This window comes from Vigna radiata, unplaced genomic scaffold (assembly GCF_000741045.1).
Source record: "Vigna radiata var. radiata cultivar VC1973A unplaced genomic scaffold, Vradiata_ver6 scaffold_264, whole genome shotgun sequence".
NCBI classification, from domain to species: Eukaryota; Viridiplantae; Streptophyta; class Magnoliopsida; order Fabales; family Fabaceae; genus Vigna; species Vigna radiata.
Window position 1 is genome coordinate 83,364 of NW_014543984.1, and position 17,173 is coordinate 100,536.

The 17,173-nt window shown below is 31.3% G+C and overlaps 3 protein-coding genes across 4 annotated transcripts; all 3 read right to left on the reverse strand.

Annotated features, from left to right (window-relative positions):
* Positions 1–4,573: 4,573 nt before the first annotated feature.
* On the reverse strand, positions 4,574–9,323 carry LOC106755166. Of its 2 annotated transcripts, XM_014637275.2 has the most exons (7): positions 9,156–9,323; positions 8,955–8,994; positions 7,191–7,306; positions 6,538–7,002; positions 6,196–6,345; positions 5,540–5,958; positions 4,574–5,371 (listed from the first exon to the last, which is right to left on the reverse strand). In XM_014637275.2, the coding sequence occupies exons 3-7, from the start codon at positions 7,300–7,302 to the stop codon at positions 4,778–4,780; spliced, it is 1,740 nt and encodes a 579-aa protein (XP_014492761.1). In that variant the 5' UTR covers positions 7,303–7,306; positions 8,955–8,994; positions 9,156–9,323; the 3' UTR covers positions 4,574–4,777. The 2 variants fall into 2 exon arrangements, with proteins under 2 accessions (XP_014492761.1, XP_014492762.1); XM_014637276.2 differs by lacking the exon at positions 8,955–8,994.
* A 1,539-nt stretch (positions 9,324–10,862) lies between these two features.
* Positions 10,863–12,273, reverse strand: LOC106755171 (UPF0481 protein At3g47200-like). Its single transcript, XM_014637280.2, has one exon. It carries the CDS (start codon positions 12,249–12,251, stop codon positions 10,863–10,865), a length of 1,389 nt encoding a protein of 462 aa, XP_014492766.2. The 5' UTR covers positions 12,252–12,273.
* A 3,170-nt stretch (positions 12,274–15,443) lies between these two features.
* Positions 15,444–16,562, reverse strand: LOC106755185 (chitinase 2-like). Its single transcript, XM_014637294.2, has one exon. It carries the CDS (start codon positions 16,513–16,515, stop codon positions 15,646–15,648), a length of 870 nt encoding a protein of 289 aa, XP_014492780.1. The 5' UTR covers positions 16,516–16,562; the 3' UTR covers positions 15,444–15,645.
* Positions 16,563–17,173: the final 611 nt, after the last annotated feature.

The window sequence follows — 17,173 nt, forward strand, 5'->3', positions numbered from 1 at the left end:
ATAATTTAATAGTTCGTGATAATTTAAGAGTATCAAATGTAAAATAAGTAAGTAAATAATGATGACTTGAAAATCGATTTAAGCGTCTAAAAATAAACTTGATTTGATTGTTCATCTTGTCATTTTATATGTTTATTTAAAGCATATATATTTAACAATTGTGCACCATGTAAACTTTATACTATATACAGAAACTAACCACGATTAGTATTAGGATTGCATATTTTAAGATTCGTAACGGATATTTACAAAATACATCTTTTAACTATTTTAAATAAAATTAAAAAATATATATAATATAAGATAAATTAAAATTTAATTTTAATTAGATTTAATGTAACATCCCGATTTTAGTAATATAAAACTACTAAAATTTAATATTACATATATGATAAATTAACCACAATAAGGAACAAACCTAAGAGAAACAATATCTACACCTGTAGATTCGTTCAACGTTTCTACTGAACTCCTTCCATCACCTAACGCAGAAGTAACTGAAACAAATGTCTCCCTATGCTCACACCAATCAGGTGATCATCGCAAAAGAGAAAACATACAAAGACAGACACAACAAAGCAAGGGTAAGCTAGATTTCAAAAGGAAACAAGTTAACTAAGAGATTATCAAACTAAAAGAGGCATTCAAGAATTACAAGCATGGAAGAACAATTTAATTAAGTTATGAGTTGTGGTTTTATTAAGTGGTGTTAGACTTAGACTCGTCCGGACCCGGAATGAACATCGAACTATGGCGAGTTATGCACTTGTGGTGGCCTCTACTGCTTTGCAAAGCCAATTGCTATGGGTTCCACCCTACCACCACAAGGTTAGTCCGTTATCACTCACCTTGGCCCATATAAAATGGAGACAACCAAGACTAGAACCCCCTACTACTCTCACCACATGAACTAATCTTCTCTAAGTGAGATTGAATAGTCATTAGAGTATTAAGGGCAACCCCCAAGACTGAGCTACCTATATTTATTCCAGAAACTTAACTTAGATCTCACCTAGAGATGATACTTAACTCTTTGAATCATAATTCATACCATACCAACTTCATTGACTTTAAATTCTCAATTTTATACATAAAGATGTTATATTACTTTGGTTTCATACAAATCCTACATAATTAACTCATACAATCCTAAAAAGAATCATACAATGCTAGAAATAAGTCATACATTACATGTTTTCACAGAAACATCATTTATTAATACCAATTTCTTTATCAACTATAGTTACCTATACTTAAGTAATTCAAAAAGCTTGAAACCCTCACCAATGGCTCCGGAAGGGTAAAAAACCTCCAGAACGACCAAAAGAACGTCCAAAACGGACGTCCGGAACCCCACAAACTATCAAAAACAACCATGACAGCAGAAAATGGCGCCCAAGCGCCCTTTAGGGGCGCCCAAGCGTGAATTATGCAGATTTTTCTGCATAATTGAGCAACTCTACCCCCTAAGTTTCGTTTTAGGCCTTTTGGTGAACTTTGGACACTCCTAACTCGAAATACAAGTTGAATCTAACTTGTTTGAAGTCTCACACACCATCCTAACTCAAAACTCTAAGAGATATGCAAGGAAATTAGATCTAAAATACTCATTTGATCTACCTAGAGGCGCAATTCAAAATTTACCATTTATAAGTTGTTTTAGATCAATTGTACACCTCCTATAAGTCACAATTAACTATCCTAAGTTGTCCTAAGTACCTATTTCAGACCTGGACCTCTACTTTTAAAACTCACTACCTAAGTTCCTTATTTTTAACTCAAACGCTAAAATTAACTTAGTCATTTTACTTACAACCTGCAGAATCAGAATTCTCACACCTCTACAATGAAATCCACATCATCCACAGAGTCATACAATTCATAATTGATAACAAATCAGTTCATACCAAACACATACAATAAAACATCAATTTCAGGACATACGCTCTTACATTCAGTTCAAAAATAACGAAACTTTTCACCTAATTTATACATGCATTCAGATTTTAACAATTTTACCTAAATATCAAACCAAAATAAAATAAATTATCAAACAAGAACTTAGAACCCAGCTTCCCTTACCTCTATATGAAGCGGTCCAATTCACAGGAGCCCTAATTACGCAATTGCACCTCAAGGAAAAATTGGATTTACCTATAGATCACAAATTGGTAACAAGAACCAGATTTCAGAACCTAAGTGGGCTAGAATTTGAGGAAAAACCCAATGAACTACATTCAACCAGATTTGTTGCATGCTTACAGCTCTAAAAGGAACGGAAGAATGAGAAGCTCACTTACCGGTCAGATGGAAGAAATTGATCGGTTGAAATGAGAGTCCTCTGTGCCGTGACCACTGGAACCCTACCTATGAAAAATGCTACTGGATCAGTGATGAGAATTGGAGGAGAGAAAGTTGAGAAAAATGGGAGAGTTGGGGGTGGAGGTAGGAGCTACTTAGATGAAAAGAAATGAACCAAGTTTCATATTTTTCCCATTAAAAATTGAAATGTTTGTCTTAAATGGTTCAGCCCTCTTATCAAGTACCACTTGTCCATTCTCAAAACATCTGATTTTCTAAATCTTTACATTTAAATTGATATTAATTTTAATTAAATTTAATAAAATATAAATTAAATTTTAATTTTGATTTTTTCAAATAATAAATATTTACAAATATAAATAATATAATAAATAAATATTAAAATATCCGGTGCATGTAAATAATAACTCACAAATACTAATTATCTCTATAAATATGTATAAATATAGAAATATTTTTATCATCCTAGTTATTACAATCTTTTGACATTCACTATAAGTTTAAAACACTATTTTAACTTAAAATAGTTAGCCTTCCAACTTCAAGTCTATGTGGAGTCTACAAGTGTGCTCTTGCTCTCTTATTTTTAAAACAGAATATGCTTGGTGCAAGTGTTTGAAGGGGAATCTTTAATATATATATATATTTTTTTTCCTGTTTCGTTAATTAATAGGTTAAAGTAGCCAGGAATTTAATTTAATATTTTCCACTTAAACATGTTCTTATTTTTATGAATGTGACTTTTTATTTTAAATAATTTTTTTTAGCCGTACATAAGGAAATAAAATTTTAATTTTCCTTAGAAAACCAAACACGTACTTCAATTTAACTTTTGGCTCGAATATTAGCTGTATACAAATACACATTTTTTTAGTTATAAAGAAAATAACTAAATTTATACAAAGAAAAAGTCAGCACGATAGTGGACATTTTCCTCAGTTGTCCCTTCACACCTAATTTTCTCAGCGCGATAGTGGATATTTATCTTTGTTCTTATATCAATAAAAAATATTAAATATCATCCATATTCATACTAAAAATTCTCCATCAAAATAATAACGAATCTCAACAATACTCACAAAACATGTTTACTTGTGATCTATGTTTAGGGGAATAAGTACTCAATTACAAATTGAAAACAAATAAAAGATTGGTTTGTTAAAGAAATTATCAAATGGTACCATTTTATTAAATATATTATTTGTGTATATAAAATGGCACTTTCTATTTGATTTAAACTATATACTATTTTTTATTTTAATTTTATTTTACTCTTTTATAAACATCAATTTTGATCATCATGTAAACTTAAACCTTAATTTTAAAAAAGTTCTAAATTTATTATCTTAAACAACCACTTTTATCCTCAAAACGAGTTAAAGACCTAAACATTATTTTTGGAAATAACGTTATTACAATTAAGACATATAAAGAAAAAAATTTTAGCTAACTATATCAATAATTTTATTTTAAATATTTATAGTTAGCTTATACGTTATTTCAAAATATTGATTATACTTTTATATTTAAAATATACGCTTATAAATCAAACCACAATAAAATACAAAGTAAAATAAAACTACTTCATTAAGAAAATAGACAAAGTGATAATTGAAGTAAGAATTTCAAGTAAAAAAAGTTATCATTTAAGTGGCAACTTCTAAAAGCAATTCAACTAAAGAGTCAATGACGACTTAGTTAAAAGAAAAAAAAAATCATTAATTAAAAATTCTTTTAACATATAAAAAAAATCACACTATCATTATCAAAGTTAATCTCTCAATAGATTTGGAAAAAGAAATAAATTTATCAGGACACTTATTGTCAAATTGTTAAGTATCTCTCAAATTTTGATTTGTTTGGGCCTCATTCTTTAATTTTTATTTGTTTGGTAAAAGAATCTTAAATAGATTTTTAATTGTGGTCCCCAATTCCGTGTGGGTCAGTTTATGAAATGCAAATGCAAATTTAATAACTTTTTTATTATTATAATAAATTTTTCCAATTTTATTTTTTATTATGAAGATTTTTAATTTAATATTTCTTTTGTAAAAAAAAAACAAGTTAATATATTATGTTAAATTTATAATAATAGTGTTATTATAGTAATATGTAGTAATTACTGTTCATATATAATATCATTCTCATTAATAAGTTAATTATATATTGCTAATATATAATTACTATATGAAATCAAATTAAAATATCGAAAATAATAAAATAAAATTTAAATAATATTGAGAGTAAAATATGTAGCAGAACATAAAGTAAAATGTGAAATAATTTGAAGAGGTTGCTTCCACGAGAGAGGAACATAGGAGAATCTGGCATAGATGAAGTGAAGTGAAGATGACGTTGTATCCACCTTGCCATGTCCCTAAAGTGAATGACAAATGGGTCCATTCTCTTTTTCATTAAGCTTCAACTTTTTCTGCAACTCACACTCATTACGTTCTCAGGTTGTTCTAGGCCAAAATAGAGACATACAAAGATAAGAAGAATAAATAATATCTGACCATAGCGGTTTGAACAAGGGTATTGGCAGAAACGAAAGCACGAAAATAGAAAACGGAACCCGCGTTAAACCATGAGAAAATGTTATGTAAAAAGCAGCACTGAACGATATCATCATGGTTGTGATGGAGATGATTTGTGTGACCATACCAAAGAGTAACTTGTAAGGGAGGGACTTGAAACATTCATCCTCTGCATAACTTGAAACGAGGATGGACAGGAACATCAGTATGGAGGCTGATGCTGATATCAGTGCACATGCAACTGATAATGAAAACACGAGGAATGCTTGTTCCTGCAAATGGTTGGGATTTGCTGTCTTTTTATTGTTGCCACCAGGTACCATAAATGTAGCAGTGAAAACTCCTGTGGTTATGAGTGCAGATACAAGCATGCAATTAATGGCTGTGCTCTTTGTCCATGATTCTGCCTTTGTCAATAGTTCTTTATGCTTCTCAGCAAATATTTCACTAGGAGTTTTGCCTTCACCATTTTTCTTCTCTATATTTAACAGCAGCATTATTTTCTTCACCTCCTGCCATATCAAAGTATAATTTTATTTTTTACTAATATAATGTCGTACTATATGATATATAGTAGTGTTTTAGTCCTGAAAGTAGACCATGATTGTATGACAGACACATCTATTGTGTGAGAGTTGTGTGACAGATATATAATAGTGTTTTTTTTTTTTTTTTTTTACCTGGAACCATAGTAATTCATGTGTCATTTGAAGAGCTGCTCCAGAAATTGAGCTGAGTTTGTCTGGAGGTGACAACGTAGCAGCATAATGCAATATGTTGTTTCCTTCATCGTCCTCAAAAGTTGCTATGAAGTCTTTGATGGAGCCTAGTCCGTATATAAGACTATAGATTGTTGAATGGCGGTGAAGCACAGCAATGTGAATTATGGTTCGGTTTTTTTGATCCACTTCCCATAATAAATCAGGGTAAGACCTCATAAGTGTATCTAAAAATTCAAAATTTCCAACTTGGGCAGCATCAAATGTTATTTGTGATGGATGACTTATGAAAGTCCTTAACTCTGTTTCGTCGTAATCTTGATCGAAAAGCATTCTCCAAAGACACTCAACAAGTTGGACGAATGGAGTTGCCTTCATGCCTGTTTCTCGTAATGACTGTCATTATAATGATTAAAACATGCGTTTAATATAGTTTTTAAAAGTAGTTTTAGTCATTAATTTTGAATATAAGTTTTTGAAAATAAGTTGAAAGAAATCTTGATTGATAATTCTAATTTGAAAACTGTTTTAGATATGAGAAAGCCAAAATTAAAATGAATATGAACCAAATACATTCTAGTTTTCGAAGTAGGTAAACAGTGATTGTCAGAACTTACTAGAATTCAAGATCTGGTTTGGAAGATACCATTGACCACGAACACTAAAACCACAAGTCTTTCGAGCCAAGAGATGCAAGCCTGTGTCGTTGTTCTCGTCCCTCTCCAATGCCAGCCTTGAGTGTTTTTGTAGAATTTGCAAAGCAATATCTGCAAAATTTTCCAAATTTGCTAGCTATGGTAAGTGGATCAAAGTGTCTGTGAAAACTTTGAAAAAGTGGATTATCATATAAGAACAAAGACTCAAAGGTTTTAAGTTAGAGTATCAGAGGTTTTCTCTCAGTCTACAAAATCTCGTCTCACTTGAGAAACCATTTGATGAATGAAGGAAAATGAACTCACCATACAATTCAGTTTTTATACAGAGGAAGAACAGCATGGTGAAGTCATCTTGTTGTAAAATGTTGGTACTGAGAGGGTAGAGATGCCTTGCCATTTCACCTTTTCCCTGCAAGACAGCCATGTAAAGAGGAGTGGCTTCTGCTCCGCCCCTGATTTTGGGTAGGCCTTCATTCTTCTTGATCATGGTAGCAGCAATTTCCATGTTTCCAGATGCAGCAGCATAGCAAAACGCTGTGTTTCCATTGAAATTTCGCAGTTCCAGATCAAGTGGGTTAAGTAATTTAAGCAATTGATTCACAAAGTGAACATGGTTTGTTCCTGCCACAACATGAAGCAGTGTACCCCATTCCTTTGTTATGGCAGCGTTTAAGAGACTGGTGTCTTCATCTATCATGCGCTTGGCTTCATTCCAATCACCTCTCAGTGCTAGCTTATAAAGTGGTACACATTTCTGTAAGTATTCCCCTGAAGAAATTGCAATGCCAGATTTTCTTCAGTTGAAGAAACCAGTAGTTTATTTACATATATAAAAAGGTTGTATGTTCATCTGCATTATTGATTTTTCATTTGACAATCATCCTCTTTGGTACTCCCTTCATATTATTTTACAATATATTATACAAGAACAGAAATATAGGAAGAAGAGTGAGTACTTCTATCTTGAAGTATGTGACGAGAAGGGTGTGGAAGAAGATCAGCTGAAGCAATCTGAACTATATGTGTTTGTGGTGATGACGCTGCTGGGTTCGCATGTACGGTGTCCATGTTTCTGTAAAACAAAAACAAATCTTTATACGTATGAGGAAGCATTATATATAGGGTGTCTTCTTCAAGATATATCAGTTTCGGAAAGGAAGAAAAGTTAACTTAATTTTCTCAACAAAAATATATTATTACACATACACAACTATTTATTTCTTGTTTTTTATTTTCACTTTTTAATGATAACTGTTTCTAAATAAGATTTTCTTACTACGACAAAATTCTTAAATAATAATTAATTTTAGGGAAGAAAAAGAATTGTAATTAATTTAAATATCGATTTATAAATTAAATATTATTAATATTTAACTTAATATTTATTATAAATAAACAAATTATAATTGATATGAGTTAAAATCTAAATTAAATATAGTTAGTTTAATTTAAAAAAACAAGTTTTTCATATAATCATTTTCAACCAGAATAATATATAAATAAATGAGATATATAAGAGTAAATGAAATGGATAAATTTAAAGAAGGAAATGATTGATGATGAAAGAGATATGATGATAAATGAAAAGAGATACTTATAAACAAAATAATGTGTACGAGTGAAAAGAATAAATGTAGATAAAAAATAGTAAGTCTGGTGAAAAATATATAAAAAAGAATAAGAGAGAAAAACATATAAATTAAGAGATTTATTGTCTTTAAATATAAATTTGAATTAAAAGTAATTTATAACTTTTATTCACTAGGACAAAAATACCCAATGGCGTGATTTAATAAATATTAACTTAAATAAATAATAAAATAAGTACTTATTTGACTTGTCAAAATGCGATTTGGGGATATGATTAACAGTTTTAGTTTTAGTTTTACTAGTAGGTTCCACAAATAAATAACATGTGAAAGTAGAAGAATGGGTAGAAAGGAGCTTAAAATGCATATATTAGAGAGGTGTTGGTGAGTAGTCATTATCGCGCTTCTCTCTTTCTATCATTAAATTAATAAATAATTCCTCTATTTTAAAACATTTACTACTTAACAGTCTCCCTTCGTTTTATTTATTTTTAATAATCATTTTTTATTTTTATAATAATCCTACAAATAACTAAAAAAAATACGACACGAACATACTTTTTAATCACTATGCCATTTTAGAAAATAATTAATTTTAGTTAAAATATCAAAAGTTACTTACCTGATGCCAACCAGTAAATCCACACCCTCCCTGAAACCCCATATAATATATAATTGTACTCCTACAATTTTTTTAAAGTTTTCTCAATTTATTTTATCTTTTAGAAACAGTATGAAGATATTATTTTATATTACGTATGCAAGTTTTTCTTTTTCTTTTTTTAAATATTATACTTAAGTATAAAAAGAAAAAAAAATATAATGTAGGAGAAAATATTTTGAAAGTATTAATATAATATTCTGCCAATAATAATATAACTGCGAGTCAAGTGATTATCATAGCGTTGACCCAACAAAACCTGAAGTCTTCGCTGTACAAACCTCAAAAGCAAAACCTATCGGTAATCATTCAGTTATTCCATAGATATCAAGTCTCTGCAATCTTTCCTTATGCTGGTTAAAGTTGGTTCAATGAAAACCAGTGTACACTAAAATCTAAGATAAATTACTGTATCCTTTTAAAACATAAACTACATTAAAATGTTATAGATTGGGTGAGAAAAAAAATACCTGAGAAGTGGTGCAATAGAAAGACTTATAAAATTAGTTTCTGCGTACAGAAGAGGAATGAATATGGTAAGGTGTAATGGAAGAAGCAGTTCCGGGTAAATTAGGGTTTCAGAAAGGGGGAAGGGGAGTGATGAACCCTAAAACAATCAGAAGATAGAGATGTATTAAGCAAGAATTAGAGAAAAGAATATGAGATTTTACCTTAATCAGTTTTCGAACAGGCCGAACTACGATGCGTTTAAGGAAAGAGAGACATCACTGTTTATCTTTACATTCTTCACGGTTTCAAAACCAGATTGCTGTGTTTGGTGAAAACCATTAATTTATGAGTGAGGAGGAGCAACATGACAATTCAGAAAGACTCAAAAGATAACAATATTCAGGAGTTGTTATCATGATGCTTTATGTGGGCCAATCATCCATCATGCTTTGCCATTGTCAGCCGTCCATGATTATAATACAACAGACAAAAACCTAATTAATATATTAATATATTACATCCTTTTCACATTTCTGCTTATCATTAATTCAAAGTCTTCCGCAAACTATGCATTAATTTCTTAGGTCACACATTTTATCTCATATATAATTTAAAAAACAAAAAGTTGTATAAATGCATAGCATGTCTAAATTAGTAGAGTTCTCAGTAAACTAAATTCAAAATTAGAATATATCAAAATTTCAAAAAATAATTTTAATTCAATCTAACTTAAATCCACGAATGAAGTTATTTTCCAGTTGAATTCATTTTGACGGTATTAAATATTTATGAATTAATTATATTTAAAATATATATTTTGCAAGTCTCTTTAAGACTGCGGAAAAAGTTAAATATATATTTTTCATATTTTTTTAATACTTTGAATTTTTCTTCCTAATCTTTTTACTTTTAACTTTTCACTCCTCGATAAGGTGAAATAATTGAATTCAAGAACATGGGTGGAACATGTTGAGAGGATAAGGTTGTTTGGTTCTGATTAGGAAACAGGAACCATTGGGACCACAAATGACTTTATGAAAAGAAGAATGTACCCTTTTACGTCAGCTTGCATGCGTCGCTTCTCTTAATTTTCACGTCACAATATTAATTATAATTATAGACTACCTATTATCAATTATAATGTGGATCATTATATTTAGAAAAATTATTTTATTTTTTAAGAATTAAATACAGATTTACTCTTAAATTACGTGAAATTGAATTTATTATTATTATTATTGTTAAGTATTTATTATAATGTTATATGTGCTAACAAGTGTTTACAATTTTTATAAAGTAGTACGTGATTGGATTATTTAAAATATCCGAATTAATAAAATAAGGATATTATTGTTAAAAGTTGTTAAAATATTATGGTTCATACATGTTTAAAACAGACTAATTATAAAATACTATAAATGTCATAAAAAAATTATTAAAAAATTGTTAAAAAAACATTTTCAATAATTATATTACGTAATTCTATGTATTTTATTGATAAATGTCCCAAGCTTAAAATAACTGCAGAGACAAGAAATAAAAAAATAACACTAATGGAACGAGTATAAAACCAGTAATAGGGAACTATATCTATTAACAAGAGTAACAAAAACTAAATTTGCAAAGCTAAAATCACTAACTGAAAGCCATAAATAAAAATTAAAACAAAATCAATGAAATTAAAAAACACCTTAGTTTAAGTTTATCCAATCCATAAGAAACATAACATAACAAAATAAAGTCTGCTAACAGGTGGTGAAGCTCTAGCAGCTGGGGCGCCAAGTATAAAAACAAAGTAAACAGAACAAAGATAAACCTGAACCGTGGTTGAATAAAAACAACCCAATCCGGCATAAGAAATACCGAACGAACTGAATGCGGCAAACCTGCACTGCAGACTCACACGAAATTAGAAAAAAACCATCCTACTAATTTAAGTTTATCCAACAGATATATGGCAGACACAAAACATTGTAAATGACAGATCCAAAGCTTTGGTTTTCAAAGGCTTTTGACAATTTTCCAAATGAAAACACAATCTGAATGAAAGTGAAGTAAAGCACCAACAACGAACCAAGAGTTGAGGCTATCACCACCCAGCTGGTGAAATACTGATGCACTAAGGAAGCTCTTACTCTTGCATAGAAGGTATCAGAGTACTCATTAGCTTCATTCACCACTTTGTACAAGTACCACTTATGTTTGTCAAGAACAATTTCTTTGGTGATGTTGTTGATTAGTTTAGAGACGGTGTTGTCGTTGCCAAGAGAATGGTGAATCACTCCTTTGTAACGAAGAAAAGAGACATCACCAGCAGAGTTGACGAGTCCATTGAAGAAAAACAAGTAGGCTGTCACCATGCGGTCACAATCCTGGTGACAGTTCTCAAAAGCAACCATGTTACGAAACACAGTGCATGTATGGTCATTAATGTACAAAGCGGGAATAGTGAGTTTTCTTCCTGAAAAACCCAAGTTTTTCCCAAAGCTTATGTCAAGCAATTTTTTCCTCTCATCTGCTTTGATCTTCACACCAGCCTCCATCAGCTCCGTTACAGAACGAATCATGTGAGGTTTAGATTTTCTTTCGACATCAGCTTTCCCACTTTCTAGTATATTATTTGGCATAATGCTTGACCTAAGAAGATCGAGGAAGTGAAGCTCGCTTAACTCACCAGCTTTCTTACTATCCGCTATATAATTCGAATCCACCTGAAGCAAAGGATAAAAGAATCGAAGAGCAAGATCTTTGAGAGTAATAGTTGGTCCCGAAGGAGCAGAATCAGCACTAGTTAACTCGAACAACTTGTTCAAAACAAACATGGGAAGCTGGTTTTCAAGCATTATCATCTCGTAACGAATGATGGGCAACATCCATGGGCTGAGAGAAGGAGGGACTTTTCTGAATTCACACTTTGAAAGTTCCCTCAATAGCTGAACGATGAAAGAGCCATCAACTAGCACCATTTTTAGGAACTTATCGGGGCTCAATTTGATTTCTTCGTTGTAAAATCTTCGAACTTGGTGTTGTTCCTTCTCAAGGAACTTAAAAGCCTCGCCTAGTTTGGCTTCATTGGAATTATTGTTGAAGAGGCGGCGATAGAATCTTTTCTTGAGGTCCTCCATGTCCCTCAAGTGGGGTGCTCCATGGTGATAGGGACCGATGGAGATGTTTTTGGGTGTATAGGCTTTGGGTTTGATCCGACGCAAGCTAGATGGGACACGGTATATGCAAACTCGGTGGTGACTTTCTTCTTGCTTTCCACTGTTTCCACTTTCTAACTCTCTCTTCATATCACCTCTCCATTTTGAGGTCATTCGGTTGGCATTTCCGTGAAATTTTCTTGTGTTGAATCTGAGATAAACCAACTTGATGAGTTTTGCAGATGCCATTGGAGAAATGAGAAGCCACTTTTAAGCTCTAATAAGAACATAGAGCATGGCAAACTCAAAGTAAAAGGAAATGTAAACTTGAGGAAAGAAAATCAGCGAAGGTCCTATGCCCGTGAAGAACATATACATAGAGAAAAACAGTGACATATAGGAGGAGAACACGGAAAACAGTGAGGGTATGTAAGACTAATATAAAGAAGGAAATTCGAAAGAGAACGAGATTGTTATTATTAAGGTTGTGGATGTTTTTACTGTTTCTGAAAACAATTTTCCGATATTTAAAAATAAAGAAATAAGCAAACTTGTTTCATAAATTCTGTTTCCTAAACTGTTCTACTGATACACACTTTTGTTTTCATTTCATTCTCCGTTGCTCTTTTATGTAGAAATCAAAAATAGGAAAACATGTGTTTCATTAATCACATTATTGTAAATAAGATAAACCAATGTTGTTGGGAGAGCTTAATGTACATTTTGCGTTAACAGTGCGTTACAAGGAGAATGTTTGTTTGTTTATTATAGGGTGAAAAGTAGGTTTAGGAACAATATGGAAACGATGATATAAACATAAGCTATCACAGGAAAAAAAAAATAAATTCATCTACATATACTAATTAAGCATAAATAAAATAAAATATTTTATTCACATATTTAATGTAAATAAAATCCAAAAATTTGTATTTACATCTGGTAAAACCTATGATCATTAACACATGGATCTAGTAAAATTAAATTAATTTCCAAACGATAACATTGAATAAATTAAAAGAACGCGTTATTTTATTAGAGTCAATTAGACAACTTTAACGAAAAAAAAGGTTAACTTTTTTATAAATAATTAAATAAATAATAAAATTGAAAGTAAAAACGTATTAGGACCGGTTTAACAAATACTAAACTATTTTAATAGAAAGTCAATTTAAAAGTTATTAATTAATTATTAGATTTGGTTTCAATGCAAATCCCACTACTAATTAACATTGATTTATATACTTGCATTGACTTTTAATAAATGCAAAATATATAGTTTCATATAATGATAATATCAATTTTTTAAGACTTTAAAGCCTAGATTTATTTTTAAAACTTATGCAGTTACTATGTTTTTCACTTTCTATATATTGTTTAATCCATAAAATGTAAGTATTCTAAAGTTACGGATGAAGGAAAACAAGAATCGATTTTGTTTTCCAATTATCCGACCAATTCCAACAAATCTATGTCAATATCTCTCTTTCTCTTCGATGATTTTTTTAGGTCAACATTAGACACTACCAACAATCACTTCCATCATAACATTTGGTTTGTTCTCTTTTTCCATTATTTCTTCCCTCTTTCTAATTGTTTAATTTCTTGTTTTCCTCGCTGTAAGATCTATTATTAGTTGTCATTATCATTTTCGTAATTGATATATTACACTTTAAGGTTTTTGAATCTTTGGCCTAACAAAGTACACTAGGCCATGCAATCTAGAACAAACTTTAATGATGGTAGCTGAAGAAGTACGTGGTAGAATTTTAAGATCATTTATTATTATAGTTGGGAATTTATAATTTTTCTCAACAAACGAAAGTTGGAGTTGACACAAGAGTAGCGATGCTTAAATATCTAAGGACATTGACGAAGGACTCAACTATATATTTCGAATTACCTGTACGAATTACCAGCTTCAACTCATTTGTCAAACATTGTAAATTGCATCATATTGTTTAGTTTTAGTTCAAAAACAATGTGAATTAGCACAACTGTGTGTTATTCCTAAATCATAAATAAGCAAACAATAAAATTTTCAGTAACTTTTTTATACACAAAGTACATGATATCTGCATCATTGCACAGGTTAAAAGCGTAGTTATATAAGAGTTTGTTTTAGGAAAAAAAAGAAAGAAAGAAAAAGATATAGCTCAGATAAAATGCAGATCACATTTAAGAATCTCTCTATTAAATTTAACTCTGCATTTAACATGTTCAGAGTACTAAAATTCAGAGGTTGATAGAACAAAATAAAGAGTAATAAGTGTGGAAGGGAATCTCATAAATATCATTCCACTTTCATCTCTACAGATGGTGATGAATAGATGCACATGTTTTTTTATCACTTATATTTTCTTTATACCTTTTCTATTTTTTATATTATATAATTCTTTTAATACATCTTCGGATTGAAAATTCTACATTAATTGTTTAATTATTTCTTTTTATTTACATAAAATAATTATACGTGTTTCTATTTTCTTAAGTTTTCTTAATATTGTGGGTTAGATTGTTCTTTCTCTTCTTCTTATCCTTGATTTCTACCACCAGGACCGGTTCTATACCTCTTCGTCTCGTTCTTTGCCTTGAATGTTCTGAGTCTTTTCCTTTATTTAACGGTGATCCCACTTTCTTCTTCTTCTATTGTTGTACCTTAGGAGATCCAAGAAGCTCTTCAATCGAGAGCACTGACAGATCCTTGGACTTCTCAATCATGCATTCTGTATTCTCAAAGTTGTTGATTAACAATCTCAAGATCTTAGCTAGCGTCACTCCATTTCCACTTAGCTGGTCGACCACGGTTTCTACCTGAGTTATCCTTCCATCTCTTTTATCTTCATGCACTCTAACAAGTCCATGTTTGAAGTTAGGTCAACTTCACCATGTTATCACCTTTATAAACCTTCAACAATATTTTCCATTAATAACTTATATACTTTAATATTGAAGCTTATTACACTCCTTTAACATATTTATTTATTTAATTATCTTCTAATTTTAATTTAGATTAGTAGTTTTTAGGTTTAATTCCTTCACTAACAAACAAATTATTAATAACTAACATTTACGGAAAAAAATGTTTTGTTTTCTATAGATCTCTGAACTCCTCATAATTTCATTTTTTGATAAATTTTTTAGATGCTTCTCATCTTCTCCTTAGGACATCAACATCCTTTGTTTTTGTTGCTGTAAATGTTCAAAACTCTATTAGCTACCTTATCAAACCCTCTAGATGTAACTTGTTCAGATTTCCTTCTTTTTTTTATCCTGACTATTATAAAAAAGATATTTGGAGTCATGGAAGAGCAAACAGTCATAAAAGAAGTGCAAAGGTAATTAGGAATGTAGCAGAAAAACAATGTTATGATAAAAGAGAGACGGAAATTTTATTTAGAAGGAGTGAATACAGAAGGCACACAGAAACAAAAAGCACGCAAGAAGATAAGGGTCTTATTTAGTAGCACATGGACTATGTATGAGTAATCATAGCGTGTGAGAATGACCCCATTAGATATAATACAAGGAAAGCACAGAGCACAGTGTGATAGAATCGTGTTGAGAAGACCTAATCGGATCCAGTGAGGATCTCTTGTGCCTTTTTCTCAACGTAGAGGGGAGGCTCAATCAAGCGGGAGGACTGAGCATCTGAAACAAAAATTCCAGCAAGTGAACCAGATGCGATGAGTTGTAGGACACCCTCAACGAAGACCTCAAGGGATATGTTACCCTTGTCTTTTGGATCAGTGCTGAAACCTGCCAAGAGCTTGTCAACACCGAAGGTGTCTATTAGGGTTTTGTGGAGGTTGACAAATTCGTGTGTGCTGGGGACTTTCTGATCGTAGTACTGGTAATTCACCCAGTGAATACGGTTTGGATTAGCCTGGAACAACTGCTGGTAGTGGGGAAGGACAGGTTTTGAGGGTGCAATGGAGACCACGAGTCCACTGATGGTGGTTTGGAGGTAATCTATGACTTTGCCTATGCTGTAAGCAAAGTCATCTTCACTGGATTCGATGTGCTCATAGTTGATGTCAATGCCATCAATCACAGTTTCAANATGAAACTTGTAGAGCACTGANATTATCTCGTTGAGTGATTTCTTGGCATTGTCAATCCATATTTCTTTGTCTTTAGGATTGAATGGAAAATCGGTGCCACGACCTCCAAGGCTTATTACCACCTTCACACCCTCGTAATCTGCCTTTAGTTCTCTGATACTTTTAGCACTGAACTTGGTCACGTTCCAATTTGCACGGAAATTTCCCTTCCCTTGTTTCTTGCCGCTAGCATCCTCAACGTAATCATCTGAGGCAAAGGCCAAAATGAAGTGAAATTGTGGGATTCTTTTGTTGATGATTTCTACTGGGAAACCTTCAATTGGCGGGACATCCTTTGAACCGATAATGTATTCCCGAAAAATGGGTTTCGGAGACATTCTGAGTTCTTATTTCTCTTTGTTTTCTTGATTGGATTTGATTTGTTTGAGGGATGGGATGAAGAATACCCAACACTTGACGCTATTTATAGAACCAATTAGAGAATTAATAAATATTATTAGATGCACCGTCTCAGTTGGCCAGTTTTGTCACTGATCATTTTTCCTTAATTCGTCATTATCCTTCTCTCAGCATATACGTCATTAGTTGAAGATCAAATAAACTTGTGTTCACTCTTACATCTATGCAGTAAAGAAGATTATCTCAATGAACAAATATACAATCATCAACTTCTCTCATAAACTTCACAAAGAATTATTCATTACGTTCACACGGTGGTTGTTATGCTGTCTGTCTGAGATCTTATGCCACCTGCCTGCATATCTACGATAGCAAGCTTAGTTATAACATCATATTATCGTTTTTCACAACAAAACTTTTCCTTCTGACTTCTGTGTACAATAAACAATATTATCTCGGTGACCATGTTCTCTCAAATTTATTTATTTTTTGTTCTTTAAATCGATCTATGCCGTGTGTACTCATCGCGTATACATTATTTTCAGAATGTCAGGTTATTGTTTCTGCATGACTTGTTTTTATCTAGTCTATTTTGTTGTGTATAGTATTTAAACAAAAAAATTAGATAATAATATT